The sequence below is a fragment of the Nannospalax galili genome, unplaced genomic scaffold (genome assembly GCF_000622305.1).
Source record: "Nannospalax galili isolate Female #2095 unplaced genomic scaffold, S.galili_v1.0 scaffold948, whole genome shotgun sequence".
Lineage (NCBI taxonomy): Eukaryota > Metazoa > Chordata > Mammalia > Rodentia > Spalacidae > Nannospalax > Nannospalax galili.
Window position 1 is genome coordinate 639141 of NW_008358192.1, and position 14526 is coordinate 653666.

The following is a 14526-nucleotide window of genomic DNA, read 5'->3' on the forward strand; positions in this document are numbered from 1 at the left end:
CCATAGGGAAAGGTGGGCCCAGTAAGAAGGAGACAGACACAGAAGGCTTGGTCTTTGCACTTTGATTTGGACTTGAAAGTTAACACTGGTGTGTTTGAGGTATAGATCTGCTAATGAGCAAAATATACAGGTGAGAGAATGTTATACAAGGCCATTTCCATTAAGCAAACAAAATCGAACCCAAGCTGCTGTGAAGAAGTGTCTGCACGAGTTAGGCGTGCTCACTGAGGAATGCGAAGGCAGTCTCAGGCCTTTGTGCTGCCTGGAAGGTAGGTCACACAGGTGCACTGTGACCAAATCCCTTGCAAGTAGAGGCTCCTGTGTGATTGCTGGAAAGGCTCACAAAATGGGCTTCTGCCCTGTGGTACCACGTGCAGGTTCTCAGAAGACTGTGGCAGAATTGCCATGAGTTCAAGGCCAGCTGGGCTGGAGTGAGACCCTGTCTCAAAAAAAAAAAAAAAAATCGAGGTGCTGGCCCCCCCACCCCCTGCCCGAGAGCGTGCTCCCAGCCTCCCACCTGGTCGAGCCCCCACGTCCTTCCTCATCCTCCATCCCCCGCGGAGACGGAGAGGATTCTCCGGGAAGCACAGCATGAGTCAGACACAGCAGCCCCGGGGGAAGATAGGCAGATCATGTCTGATGTTGAGGTGCACACCAGCAGGGACCATAGCTCGCAGAAGACGCTGTAGGAGGAGACAAGGACTGTTGAGACTTTGAGAAGAAAAGTGCAGACTGGGCATCGGCCTGGCCCCATAGAGCCGAGAACACCGCCAGATTCCATCTCAGACACCGAAGCTGCTGTGTCTCTGAGCTCGGGGAGAAGGGGAGCCATGAAGAAGGGGCATCTTACCCGCAGGTCCTGAAGGTGCTCATTCCACCTCGCTTCCTTTCCCACGGGCTGGCTTTGGGGCTAGGCATCTGTATTGGGAAACGACTGAGCACACCTTCTACCAGCACCTACTGAGGGGAGGAAAAGCCCCGGAAATGCGCGTGGCCGGTAAAGTGGTACATTGTAGTTTTTCCGAATTTGAGGTCATTGTAAGCATGACCCCTACCCATGACCTGGTTTTTACATACCCAATTCCAGTAACTTTCAAATCCAGTATTTCAGTCAAACTCAACTCTGCTGAGGCGTTTTATTAACTGTGTTCTCTTTTTGGCTTGGAAGACACTTTAGAATTTCCTAACAGAAGGCCGGTATGGTGGCCTTTAATCCCAGGACTCTCGAGGCAGAGGCTGGTGGATCTCTTTGGGTTCAAGGCCAGCCTGGTCTACATAGTGAGTTCCAGGACAGCTGGGGCTACAGGGAGCCCCTGTCTCAAAAAGACCCCCCCCCAAAAAAGAATTTCCTAACAGTTTACTGTGGTTTAGAAATTTGCAAGGGCTTCTTTCCCGCAAATGCCACCAGCAGATTCTAATTTTGTCAACAATGCTATGTCCCTTTAGTACACCAGAATCAGGCCTGTTATTTCATGCTGGAGCTAGCCACGTGATCGCTCTAAATGAGATCAGGCTAGCAAACAATACTATAAAAGCTTTGTTTAGGGTTTTTTTCCAAGACAAAAACAAGCTTCCCTATGCTTGAATACATAGTTATTTAAAAAGAAAACATAACAAAAAAAGCAAGACACAAGGAAAAATAACCTGGGCAATAAAAATTATTTTAAAGCAGCTTTGGAAGTGTTTTTTTCTAAGCCTCCTAATAGCGCCTTTAATTTGGAGGAGGTGGCCTGCGTGAGTGACAGACAGGAAGTAGAACTACAAGACAGATTTAATACCAGTGTGTTATATGGAACAGTCTTTATTTCTGATAAGGAACACCTAAGGCCTGGATATACATGAAATTGCTTTTGAGATTTTGTGTGTTTGCTATATTCATGTGTTAGCTGCATGTGAACTTTTCATAACTTTAATTTTTTTTCTAATTTCTTTCTCTCTTTTTTTTTTTTTTTTTTTTTTTTTTGGTCCTAAGAAGAGACTTTGGAAGGAGTCCAGTCCATGGTGTTAACACAGGCTTCTTGTTTTAGGAAGCCCCTCTTAGATTCTGAAGAAGTTTGCTTCAGAGTTACTCCAGCACTTATGTAACTTGGGAAAGCAGACCTGGGTTGTGGGAACAGCTGACAAGATTCTGGGAAGATGCCACTCATTACTTCCTGGTCCCTCACTTCCTGGTGGTGACTGTGCCCTTCCCAAGGTGTCCTCAGGCTCTCTCAGGCCTGGGAATTTTCAAACGTGGCCACCTTTTCGGTTGTGGCAAACTCCTGATACTCTAGAACATTCAGCAGATCCCTTCAATGACGGACTCTCATCTGTTTCTAAAATGTGAAGCTTTAGGACCAAATTGTTAGCATCAGGACTGCAGATTATTTCAAGTAGATTTTGTTGGATTTCACACAGCATAACTCTGGAGAATTCTACGTTTTATATATAAACATTACTGTTGAGGATGTAGACAGTGTGGTAGTTGGAGAACCATTGTGAATTTTGTAGCTGGCGATCTATAAGGTACACCGGGTTGACTTGAATAAAAACACCATGACAACCAGGTTTGCCAGTGTGCAGAAACTAACTTTCCTCTCCCACATATAGGTTTATAGAATTGGTGTGTTATACTGGAAATAACACAAATGAGATTAATTTCTAGCCTTTTTCAAGAACATAGCTGTTTATCTTTAGGAATAAGAGTATTTCCAAAACTGTTTCTGTGGATTATTTTCTTTTTCTTTCTGGCATTTGATGTCTAAGTAATTGTGGATGTCGTCTACCCTGTTTCTTACTCTTAAACCTGGTAACGCTTGATTCTCCTTCTTGCCTATTTATTTCAAGTGTCTGAATTTCTCTAGGAAGAAAGTAAATCTGATGACTAATTATTTTTTTAAAAGCCTAGTAAAATTGGCAAGGCTAGTAAAACTAAGCTGCTGCTACAGTTTGTAATGCGATTGACACCAGGAGAGAGAAGAGCAGAATCACCACTTAGATAAAAACTTTTTTTTTTTTCCTTTGGTCTTTTTGAGACAGGGTTTCCCTGTAGTCCCAGCTGTCCTGGAACTTACTATGTAGACCAGGCTGGCCTTGAACTCACAGAGATGTGCCTGCCTCTGCCTCCCAAGTGCTAGGATTAAAGGCATGCTCCACCATGCCCGGCCGATAAAAACAACTTTTACAGGCTGTACACTGCCTTCTCTCTGAAGTCAGTAGCACTTTTATCTGTAGTGCTGTTTAACTCTGGGTATATTTATGATTTTTTTTCAACTTTAAGACTAAATTTAGTCTTGCCATTTTCTGGATGTATCAGTGAGACCACTGAACATGTCATGGTGGAGTCGACCATCAGTGAGCTTGTTGCAGTCCTGGCGGGTGGCTGCCCCAGCACAGGGTCACAGTTGGCGCTCCTACCCAGACTGTGGTTGAATGAAACAGATTATTCAGTTGGAAAGCAGAATTCAACCATTTGTTGAGAGTTAAGATTAATGTTTAAAAAGCTTTATACCTGTTTATAATTTGCGATGAAAAGCAGGCTTTTTGAATGTTTGCTGAACACTGGCTCAGATGTCTGTAAATCAAGAGGAAAACAGCACAGACTTGCACAAGGAAAAGTGGGACATGTAACCCGACTGCCATGGAAATGGACTGTGGAGTGAGATGGATCTCCAAGGGAAGCAGTTGAAATGATCAGAATTAACTGAGTCAATCAATAGAATCCACTCATCTATCTAGTTAGTACTTTGTATCATTATATACTGTTTACAACACATGTATAACCTGTAGCTATAAACATTTTGTGTCATTAAAGCGCTCCCAAAACCTTTAAAAAAATTTTAAAAACAAGGCTGTACATTTGTCCCTAAAGCACACACACCTGTGTGAAGCATGCGGCCTCCTTGTGATTCGTGAGGCTACAGAACTGACTCACCCAGGTGACAGAGAAATTGGGATTGAACCTCCCAGCCACAAAGCTGTACTGCTCTTGAGAGAACAAACTGGAGACTCCAGCACTGGGCTGCAAAGCTGGGAGCCACCCACCCGCCCGCCCGCAGTCCTGGTACCCAACAGCTGGCTCTGAACAGCGTGGCCGCTGCTGAACTTATAGGAAAGGTTCATTTGTAAGCATCCATCATTGTTTTCAATCTTTCAAAAAAGTATTTTAAATGGTGAGGGTAGTGGCACACTCCTGTATTCCCAGCTCTTGGGAGGAAGAGGGTCAGGAGGTCAAGGCCAGCCTAGGCTACCCAGACCTTGACTCAAAAACTCCAAAAATACTAAAGATTCATCTAATGTAGCCCACCATGTACTCCACATACCCAACTGAGACCCCCACAGAAAGGGTCCTGGGTGCCAAGATGTTGAGATGAACGAGGTAACTGGGGCATGACTTTAATGACGTTTCCCCGGCAGCAGGTGGGCTTAATGGTCCAAGTTTTACAGGTTATGGTTAAAGTGGGGAATGTTTCCATGTTTTGATCTTTAGCTGAGCAGCGGGTGAAAAGGATATGGCCCTTTAGGGCAATTTGAGAGGAAGCCACAAAGGTCAAATAGTGGGCAGGACTCAGCAATCCTGTCTGAATCCCACACTCAACTGTCTTTAACCAGCCTACACCTACCTGCCCACATCTAACCTAACCCCACAAACAATGTAACACAGATTTGCCCTAATCCTGGTTTATTGTGGAGGAAATGAGGATGGACCTTGCCCCTCCTCACCAGGCACGGATGGCTGTGGATGGAGGCCCCCAGTGAACTGAAATGAGGCGGAGGAGGCCAGACTGGGACAAAGTCGGAGCAACAGACCAGGATGGTGGAGGTCATAAGACCAGGTTACCAGGTCAGGAAAGCTGCACACAAGTCTACCCTTTACCCTTCCTGCTGTAGGCTCAGCGTGGCACTGAGTCTTAGAGATGGGCGTAAGGCAAGAGATACAGAGCCAGTTGAGTGAATGTGGCAGGTGACCAGATGAAGGGATGGGAAGATGGTGACACTCAGGATGGGGGCCTCTGTGCCTTTCTCAGACCAGTCTGGGTGGAATCCATACTTGAGATTCTTGCCTAGGAGCTCAGAAGACTAGCAACAGAATTAGAAGGCCACACATGGTGAGAGAGGCCCGAGAGATCAGGGACCAGGGATGCGAGTACCTTCTGAGGGCAGTGTGGGAGGCCATTCTGGGAAAGAGCAGGAGGTGGGAAGGGAAATGGGTCAGGGTCTGCCCTGGGGAAGAACCAGAAGTCCCGAACTGTTGAGAAACAGGTATATTCGGCGCAGGTCAGCAATGGAGAAGCCCAGCTCCAGGGGCAAGGTGATGAGGGGGTCCAGGCCCTCGGGCTCCTTATCCACATGGAAGCTAGGCAGGGGCAAGGACAGGTTCAGGGCCTGGTAGAACTGGCTTGTCTGGGAGCCAGACAGGGGCAGAGCCAGGGGTCCTTTGGAGGGCCTGTGCGGAGGGTCCCGAACCTGGGCCTTCGACCAGGAGTTGCAGTAATCATACTGGCAGCAGTCGGCTTGGTACCAGTACTCTGGGAAGTAGGTGTTGCGCTTTTCTTTACAGCGGTAGGAGTTGTGCTGTCCACAGCCTCGGACGTTGAAACGAACGTTAAGATCTAAGGAAGAGGGGACAGTCATAACCCCTTTTAATAACCCCCCCCCTCCCCAAACTAACCACCCTGTCACTAATTCCCCAGACCTTTTATTCTAGGCACTCTCATAAGAGGCAATAAAATAAAAATCACTCACTGGCCTCCGAAAACCCCACAACCCCCAACTCCTTCCAAGACACTGGGCTCGTCCTTGTAAAGCCCAGACCCCCCCAAACAGCTCTCACATTTTTGAGAAGACCAAGCCACATCTGTTCTAATAGCAGTCCCTTCCCCGAATCCACTCACCAAAATAGATGGTGATCACCATGCATGGGGACGAACTGCTGATGGTGCACTTCTCTGAGCCGGAAATGCAGCCCAAGGAAGGGTCTTCTAAGAGGCAGAAGTGGCAGGTCCGGACATCAGGAACTGGAACTGGACATACAGAAGGAACAAATGAACTGGTGACAGCGGCTTAAGAGTATCCAGGGCCCCAACTCCACCCCCACCCTCCTCCTGGATGGTTGTCCCCTTCCTCCCAGCCCTGGGCCCCACTTACCCCTTCCCATTACAAAGCCCACTATGACCAGCACACCTATAAGCATACAGGCCTTCATTATGGAACCTGGGGAAGAGGGGCAGCTCCTGTGGGAGACCCTGACCCTCCACCTTCGTGGGACCACGCTCCTCAATCCTGAGCTGCAGCGTGGTTTCCACTGGCAGTCTGAGCAGGAGGTGCTGTATGTAGGTGCAGAGCTGTATTTCTGCAGGGGGCAGGAAGTTATGAATTTGGCAGGAAGCACGGTGTGTCCTCCTCACCCACAAGGTCTGGTTTCCATGGGAGCAGTGACCCAGACAGCAGTGATACCTGGGCATCAACTAGGTCTCTATCCAGTTTTGTCCTAAATGTGCCCCTGAAAGATCTACCCCTCTCCTCAAGGGCCATGGGTAGTGCCTGTGTTTGGCACTGTCTGCTGTCCTACACAACAGGGTCGGATAACAGGATTCCATTATGCTGGGAGAGGCTGGCCAGGGAGAAGCGCCTCCATCCTTTTGAAATGTCTGGGCTCCCCCAGCAGGGGGCACATGAACACCACTGAGCTGCAATTCTGGAACTTGTCTCCACTCCAGTTCTATTTATTTTAGGGTTACATTCTTTTTTTTTTTTTTTAATTATCTTTTTGAGACAGGGTTTCCCTGTAGGCCCAAGCTGTCCTGGAACTCACTATGCAGACCAAGCTGGCCTCAAACTCACAAAGATCCACCTGCCTCTGCCTCCCAAGTGCTGGGATTAAAGGCGTGCGCCACCACGCCTGGCTAGGGTTACATTCCTTTTAAAAGCAAAACTGTGAGTATGCTAAAGTCCTTATGACAGACACAGACAGCCATGGCGACCGAAGACCGATGCTTCTCTAGCCTTTGAAATTTTTTCTTTCCAACCTTTTACTTCCCCCGCCTCAACCTAAGAATCCTTGTCAGCTCCATACTGTAATCATTACCCAAATCCATGGGGCACCAACCTATGCTGGTTTCAACCTAGGGAGGAGGGGCTGGGCTATGAGGAGGGCCCTTGGGGTCCAGCACACCACCACCTTCCCTTTCCCAACCACAAGCACCAGGAGACTAGCTCATGGCCTTTTCTTCCACTTTATTTCATATTCCCACCACAGTAACGATTCCTTTAATTTAAACTAAAAACCACACAGAGTTCCTGAAAGGGTGACGGCAAAAGAAAGGTGGTGTCAAAGACAGAGGGAGGGTGGGGAGTCAGCGGATCGTCTTGACTGGGCTCTTGAAGTTGCTGGCGGCTTGGAGCTGCAGCTGATAAGCCATAGGATGGATCTTGAAACCGTAGAGCCTGGGAGGGGCAGAGGTCAGAGAGGAAGCAGGTGAGTGCCCTTCTGGCCCTGCCAGTGGCTGGCATCCCCTCCTCAATATCCTGGCTTCCTCCACAGGCCTCCTTAACGCTTAAGAACAGAAATTCCCTTCTCCAACCTCTGCTCATGAATACCTGAAAATTTATCTTGAACATGGTGGCATATCCCTAACAGCACCATTTACAGGAGAGGCCGAGGCAGGAGGATGATCCCTAGAGGCCAACCTAGACCACAGAGACCCTGCCTCACGGACACACACAAACACCAACCACCACCAAAAAAACAAGCTGGGAGTGTAGCTCAGGGATGGAGCACATGTTTAGCAGGCTCGGGGCCCTGGATTAAATCCCTAATCACATGAAGTTTCCAATTTAAGGAGCTGTAGATCATTACCTGCTTCAATACAAAATGGAATCTTTCTTCCCTGGTAAACAGTAAAAATGACAAGCCGGGAAGGGAAACTCTGCTTAACCACAACCTGAGGATCTTTGGGCAAAAGGTTAAGCATCCAAGACGGTAGCAGTAACAGTCACTGTTAAACCGATGTATCAAATGCCACATTATTCTTAAATGGTTCACACATTGGGGCTGGAGAGATGGCTCAGCGGTTAGGAACACTGGTTGTTCTTGCAGAAGACCTGGGTTCGAATCCCCAGCACCCACATGGCAGCTAACAACTGTTTGTAACTCCAGTCCCAGGGGATCTGACAGCCTCTTCTGACCTCCACGGGCATTGCACGACACGGGTGCACTTGCCTACATGCAGGCAATACATGCATACACACAAAATAAAAATATAAATAAAATTCAAAAAATAAACTTAAAAAGTAAAATAAAATATTAAAAAATAAATTAGAAAATACAAGAAGTTTGAAAAAAAAAAAAAAGTCGTGATGCGTGTTCCCAATTCTCCCGGGAGACCTTGGAATGTTCTTTGACCTTGGTGACCACTCTTGCTCCCCACCTGGGCACAAACTGGTTGGCAGGTCGCTTGGGCCGGTACTCGGGGTGCACCATGAAGAGCATGTGAGGGAAGCCAGTGCCGAAGTAGGCGCCATCCGTGTGGTGGTGCCTTGATGACTTGGGTGTGTACACATCCATGCACTTGGGGCAGTAGAGCTTCACCATGGCTTCGCCTGGGATATCTGAAAGGCCTGCGGACAGCCAGACATTACAGACTCCAACCCCGACCCTCTCCCCCAGGACTCAGGCACTGGCCTGATTAGCCCCAACTTCTTTGAGGGCTGCCACACGGTGCCCTCCCCTCCCTTCTTCAACACTCACCGATGGGAAGCATTGGCTGGTTCTCACAGTACACACGAGGACAGTAGCCAAAGTCTCCCTGCTGGTACTTTTCCAACTGGGATGTGGAACAGGGAAGGGACTGGTGGTTAAGTGTGCAGAGACAATCCCTTTCTCAGTGCAGCTCATGACACTGTCCCCCATGCCTCCCTCTTTCAATCCCTTCTCTGCCAAGACAGGCCCAGAACCCTCTGCTGCCTTGTGTCCAGTTCCCTGTGGCAAAAGCAATCTATCACTTCTCCCAGTCCCAGGTCTCAACTCCCTCCATGGGAACAACTCCCTCAAGTGGGACCCTCAGTGAGATGCTTCCTCTTTTCCGAGACTGAAGGATGACACAGGCTTTTCGCTGTAGGCATTGTTTCCCTTTACTGCCTCAGAAGCAGGGGCAGCAGAGAGGCCTCACCATTTGGGCGATGCCTCGGTTGGTCAGGATGTAGCGGGCGTGGATCAACCCATAAAGCATCTCAGCGGCCTGCTCAATCAGGTCACTCTGGTTGGGGTTGTCTTCCAGCTCTTCATCTGAAACGTGGGATGGTCACTGGTTTTTTAAGCTTTCCCAGTTACCTCACCCTCCCCCAAGGTGGCAGCCTACACAGTTTACAAGGGACCCATTGCTGGGCCTCACCCTATGCTTCACCTGGGCATCAAACCCAGAAACCTGGGCTTGTGACACTTCTACAAACCCAGGATCACTCAGCTCCATACCTCGTCAGCCTCTACCCTCTTCTCCCACTAACACATAAATATAGTATCAATGCAGAAGGCAACCCTTTAAATCAGAAGAAAGAGGCAGTAAACAGAACCCACAAGGAAACTGACATTATGAAACAGAGCTGAGTTAGATCCAGAGCTCACGGAAAGGAGAGTTACCATCTCTAAGGCAGGAACTAGGTGAGGACCAAAAGAACGCAAGACGCCAAGCATGTTACATGCCACAATCCTGGCATGAGAGGCTCAGGCAGGAAGATCAGGAGGCAAAGTCTAGCTTGGGTTATGGGGGCGGGGAGGACTAGGGGAGTGGAGGAAAAAGCATGTGCACAAGAAACAGGAGCAGATTTGGGGATAGGAGAGCTAGAGAATCAAAAGGAAATTCAGCAACGTGCACACCCTCCCCAACAACCCTAGGGGGCATTACCAGGCTCCAGGTCCAAGATCATGTCTAGGGCTTGTCGATAGTGAGGCACCTGCTCATTGAGTCCAGTAAGATTAAATTTGTCCTGGATGTAGTCTTCATCGACCTGCCAGGACAGGGGAGTCAAGAGGTTGGAATTGATACAGGAACCCACCGTTCATCTGGGAAGAAATGCCTTATCCTCAACAGACTGTATCTGTTCCCTTCATTTCCTAATTCCAGCTCTGCAGAAGGACTCGGGTCTTTCTCTCATGAAAACTTTGGGCCCGGCATGGTGGTGCACACTTTCAATCCCAGTGAGTTCCAGGTCAGCTGTGGCTACAAAAAGACCAAACCATCACAACAAAAACTCCCAGTCAGCCAACTTTGTTTCTTCTAAGCAGGTACAGCAATCTCCTTACAGAGACATTCCTTTGAAGATTTCTGTCTGCTTCTGGCCCTGATTTCTAGGAACCAGTTGTGCCCTCTCCTTGGGGACAGCTGACTCCCTGAGAACCATGTAGGCTGAACAGTTTATAGTTTCTGAAAGGCAGTTCCAAGTCTCTATGTCATCACACAGCTTTTGCACACTGCAAAACTATCACATAGCATTTGTATTTTCCTAATGGTCACCACAGATATCTCTCTAGTAATTAAAAACAAACAAAACCCCCACAAGTTAGCCATGAATCACTGCACACCCAGTGATCCCGGCACTTAGGAAGGCTGTCACACGTGTGAGCGCCGGCAGCCTAGGCTACATAGTAGTTCCAGGCCAGATGATCAATGAAAACTGAACTCAAGCAAAAAAAGGCAGCGGGGCTGGAGAAGATGGCTCAGCGGTTAACAGTACTGACTGCTCTTGCAGAGGACCCGGGTTCGATTCCCAGCACCTACATGGCAGCTACGAACCGTCCTTAACTCCAGTTCCAGGGGCATCCGATGCCCTCTTCTGACCTGCGTGGCACTGCATAGCACGACACAGGTGCAGTTCACATACATACAGGCAATACACTCATACACATTAAAAAAAAACAAGTGCCGCACAGGTTACCAACCCACAGTTGGTAGGATTTTGTTTTTAACAGGAAGGTGTGTCCCTGAACACAAGTAAGACACTAAGTGCTTCCTATTTGGGGAGGACAAGCAGAACGGGCAAGCAGGGCGGCTGGACCAACCTCGCAGAAGAATTCATTACCACGGAGCCCACAGAACCAGGAAATCCAGGACACCTCCTCTGAGCTACTCATTTTTACGTCAACTGAAAAAGAAGCGTGTAAGTCAAGCCCAAGCTGTGCCTGGTGTCCTCCCCTCCTACCACTCGTCGTCCCCAATCGCAGAGGAATCCGACGCCACCTTGGCTTCCAGGATCCTAGCCTCTGCAGTATCCCTGCGCAGACCCTCTTCTGCGTTCCCACCCGCGCTACCGAAGGCTAGACCCCTCTCCCCGGGGGTGTCAGCTGCGCCAGGGCTCTCTTGGGGCTCCCTACCACCGCAGGTGCCTCGCATGTTCTTGGCGCCTGTCCCAAAGCTCCCGAAGTTTATCTTTCCCAGGCTAAACCCAAGCCTGCTCGCTTCGCACTCCTGGGGGAGGTCCACCGGCATTCCCACATCCTGCCTCTTCTCCTCCCACCACCCACCCTCCTACCGTGCGGGACCCCACGCACTTTTGGCCTCAACCCCCACATCAAGGAGCATAGAGCCCCCCATGTGCCGCGCCCAGGGACCGGGGACTCGGCACTCACCCGCCGGACGCGGAAGGGGACTGGGACGGGGGAGGAGAGTCGCTGCTTCCAAGGAACAACTGGGACCGCGACAACGCAGGCCGTGGACCCGACCGCGGCAGCCAAAGTAGGGTGGGGGGTGGGGGAGTGGAAACTGGTGAGGTTAGGGTGGGTTGAGAAAGGGCAATGCGCAGGCGCTAAGGACCGGGAGTCTCTGAGGACGCCGGGAGGTGTAGTCCTTTCAGCAAGAGAAACTGACAAACTGAGAGAAGCGCAAACTACCAATCCCAGCAGCACCCTCGCACAACCCAGGCTTCGCGAGGCCTTTGAAGCAGCCGTTCGGGGGGCGGGGCGAAAGGAGACGCCACCGGAAGCGGAAGCCCAATACGGCGCCGCTGAGTAGAGAGGCTGGGAGGTGTAGTACTAGGCTGCCGGGGCTGAGGGGCCCCTGGCTCTCCGGTCAGGCCCGCAGCCGCCTTGGCCGTGGGGTCTCGCGAGAGGCCGGAGGTGTGTGGCTCGGTGCTGAGGGACTGACTGGGGTCGGGCGTGCTCGGGATGCGCCGTCCCGCTGACCTGCGGTGGCGCCAGCCATTCTGCTGTTCGTCCCTTTGCACTTCTCCAGTTCCTCTCGGGGTCCGAGTGGAGCGTTCTGCTGTCAACCCTGAGCGTGTTCTTCGAACCCGGGTGGGAGCAGTGATGAGGGGCACCGTGACGTTACTTCATCTCACAGCTGCTCGGCGTTCCACAGATGTCTGTCCGTCCGTGTCCCCCACCCACTCGCCGTCCTCAGGGTCTCAATAAGGCAGAACGTGGCTTCCCAGCTCCAGAAAAGGAGCCTGGAGCAGGGGGACGAGGTCGAGGGCGGCAAACAGCATTGTGGGGGTGTTATGGACAAGCGGGACCCCAACCGACACATACCCCCTGGGTCCTCGCGTCCTCTGGGCACGCGAGGCTTGGCGCCGAGGCTTGGGAAGGTTCCAGGGCGGGAAACTGCAACTTGTGGGTGGTGATGGTGGAGGCGGTGGTGCTGTTTGCTGCTGCGCATGCGTCCTGGTGCCGTGTGGCTATTCTGTGGTGTTGTAGGGCGCCATTTTGCCGTACGGAAGTTACCACGTACCGCCTTTCTCTGAAGTCTTCCGCAATCATGTCAGATTGGTTTGGGTTTAGGGGGAAGAAGACCAGGAAATAAGATCAGACCGAAGACGGCTTACCAGGTCGAGTGATATTTCCTAACGGTACGTATTACAGGATGGGAAAAGGGGGTGGGGTGGGACGCAGGACCTCCAGACGGCTGCCGGGTGGAATATTTCTTCCATTTATTTGTTATTTAATTTATTTTTCTTTCTTGTGCTGCGCATAGAGACCCGGTCTCCCTAACGCAGGACCTCCAGACGGCTGCCGGGTGGAATATTTCTTCCCTTTATTTGTTACTTATTTAATTTATTTTTCTTTCTTGTGCTGCGCATAGAGACCCGGTCTCCCTGATGCAAGGCAAAAACACTGTATAGGGAGTCATATTTACTATGTCCACATGAACTTTATTTTTATTCAATATTTTATTTTTATTTTATGTGTATGAGTGTATTGCCTGCATGTATGTAAATGCCCCCGTATCGTGTAATGCCCGCGGAGGTCAGAAGAGGGTGTCAAGATCACCTGGAGCTGGAGTTACAGAAGGTTCTTAGCCGCCATGTGGGTGCTGGCAACGAACCTGGGTCCTCTGCAAGAGCAGCAAATGCTCTTTTGTTGTTTTGTTTTTTTTTGCTTTATCTTTTTAAATTATTTATTATTTTTATGTGTATGAGTGTTATGCCTGCATGTAGGTAAGTGCACCCGTGTTGTGCAGTGCCCCCCACGGAGCACAAGAACAGTCATTGTTCTTAACTGTTGAGCCATCTCCCCAGCCCCCAACTTTATTTTTTTATCTTTAATTTCTTATTAGCATTGCTTTAAAAAAAAATGATGTGCTGGGTATGGTGGTGCATGCCTTTAATCCCAGCACTCGGGAGGCAGAGACAGGCAGATCTCTGTGAGTTCAAGGCCAGCCTGGTCTACATAGTGAGTTCCAGGACAGCTGGAGCTACAGGGAGACCCTGTCTCAAAATGACCAAAAAAAAAAAAAATTTTATTAGCGGGCCGTGGTGGCAGATCTTTGTGAGTTAAAGGCCAGCCTGATCTACGTAGTGAGTTCCAGGACAGCTGGGGCTACAGAGAGACCCTATCTCAAAACACAAAAAAATCAACAACAAGCAAAAATAATGTTGTCTTTTTGAGATAGGGTCTCCCTGTAGCCCCAGCTGGCTTGGATGTCCCAGAGATCCACCTGCTTCCCAAATGCTGGGATTAAAGGCGTGCAACTACCTCCCCAGGCTGTGAAATTTTTCAGTTAAAAAAACAAATTTAGCATGATGGCACAAGCCTTTAATCCCAGCACTTGGGAGGCAGAGGCTGGTGAATCACTGAGTTCCAGGCCATCTGGGGCTAGCAGGAGACCCTGTCTCAAAAAATCAAAAAAATTTTACATGTATGAGTGTTCTGTCTGCATATATGTAAGTGCACCTGTGTCACGTAATACAGAGGACAGAAGGAAGCATCAGATCGCCTGGAACTGGAGTTACTGATGGTTGTCAGCTGCCATATGGGCGCTGGGAACCGAACCTAGGTCTTCTGCAAGAGCAGTCAGTGCTCTTAACTGCCATTTCCTCCAGCCCTTTTTTTTTTTTTTTTTTTTTTTTTTATATATGTAAGTGCACCTGTGTCACGTAATACAGAGGACAGAAGGAAGCATCAGATCGCCTGGAACTGGAGTTACTGATGGTTGTCAGCTGCCATATGGGCGCTGGGAACCGAACCTAGGTCTTCTACAAGAGCAGTCAGTGCTCTTAACTGCCATTTCCTCCAGCCCTTTTTTTTTTTTTTTTTTTTTTTAACAGGGTTCCCCTGTG

General features: G+C 49.5%; 2 protein-coding genes across 3 annotated transcripts; both read right to left on the reverse strand.

Moving 5' to 3' along the window:
• Positions 1–4643: 4643 nt before the first annotated feature.
• Ly6g5b (lymphocyte antigen 6 family member G5B) lies at positions 4644–7059 on the reverse strand. The gene is made up of 3 exons (XM_029557877.1): positions 6163–7059; positions 5874–6002; positions 4644–5591 (listed from the first exon to the last, which is right to left on the reverse strand). Exons 1-3 carry the CDS (start codon positions 6182–6184, stop codon positions 5191–5193), a joined length of 552 nt encoding a protein of 183 aa, XP_029413737.1. The 5' UTR covers positions 6185–7059; the 3' UTR covers positions 4644–5190.
• A 136-nt stretch (positions 7060–7195) lies between these two features.
• Csnk2b (casein kinase 2 beta) lies at positions 7196–12574 on the reverse strand. Of its 2 annotated transcripts, none has more exons than XM_029557876.1 (7): positions 12155–12574; positions 11036–11118; positions 9882–9984; positions 9150–9265; positions 8729–8804; positions 8409–8598; positions 7196–7425 (listed from the first exon to the last, which is right to left on the reverse strand). In XM_029557876.1, exons 1-7 carry the CDS (start codon positions 12171–12173, stop codon positions 7335–7337), a joined length of 678 nt encoding a protein of 225 aa, XP_029413736.1. In that variant the 5' UTR covers positions 12174–12574; the 3' UTR covers positions 7196–7334. The 2 variants fall into 2 exon arrangements, with proteins under 2 accessions (XP_029413736.1, XP_008819749.1); XM_008821527.3 differs by lacking the exon at positions 12155–12574 and adding an exon at positions 11603–12108.
• Positions 12575–14526: the final 1952 nt, after the last annotated feature.

Bases quoted from the DNA above. Each gene is read 5' to 3' on its own strand.
- Ly6g5b (XM_029557877.1), bottom strand. From the start codon at position 6,184: ATGAAGGCCTGTATGCTTATAG. The intron at 6,003-6,162 runs GTGTGCTGGTCA...CTGTATGTCCAG, and splicing joins GAAGGCCTGTATGCTTATAG to TTCCAGTTCCTGATGTCCGG. The intron at 5,592-5,873 runs GTGAGTGGATTC...CCTCTTCCTTAG, and splicing joins GGTGATCACCATCTATTTTG to ATCTTAACGTTCGTTTCAAC.
- Csnk2b (XM_029557876.1), bottom strand. The intron at 9,266-9,881 runs GTAATGCCCCCT...CCCACGTTTCAG, and splicing joins GATCTTGGACCTGGAGCCTG to ATGAAGAGCTGGAAGACAAC. The intron at 7,426-8,408 runs GTGGGGAGCAAG...TGCCCCTCCCAG, and splicing joins GCCAACCAGTTTGTGCCCAG to GCTCTACGGTTTCAAGATCC.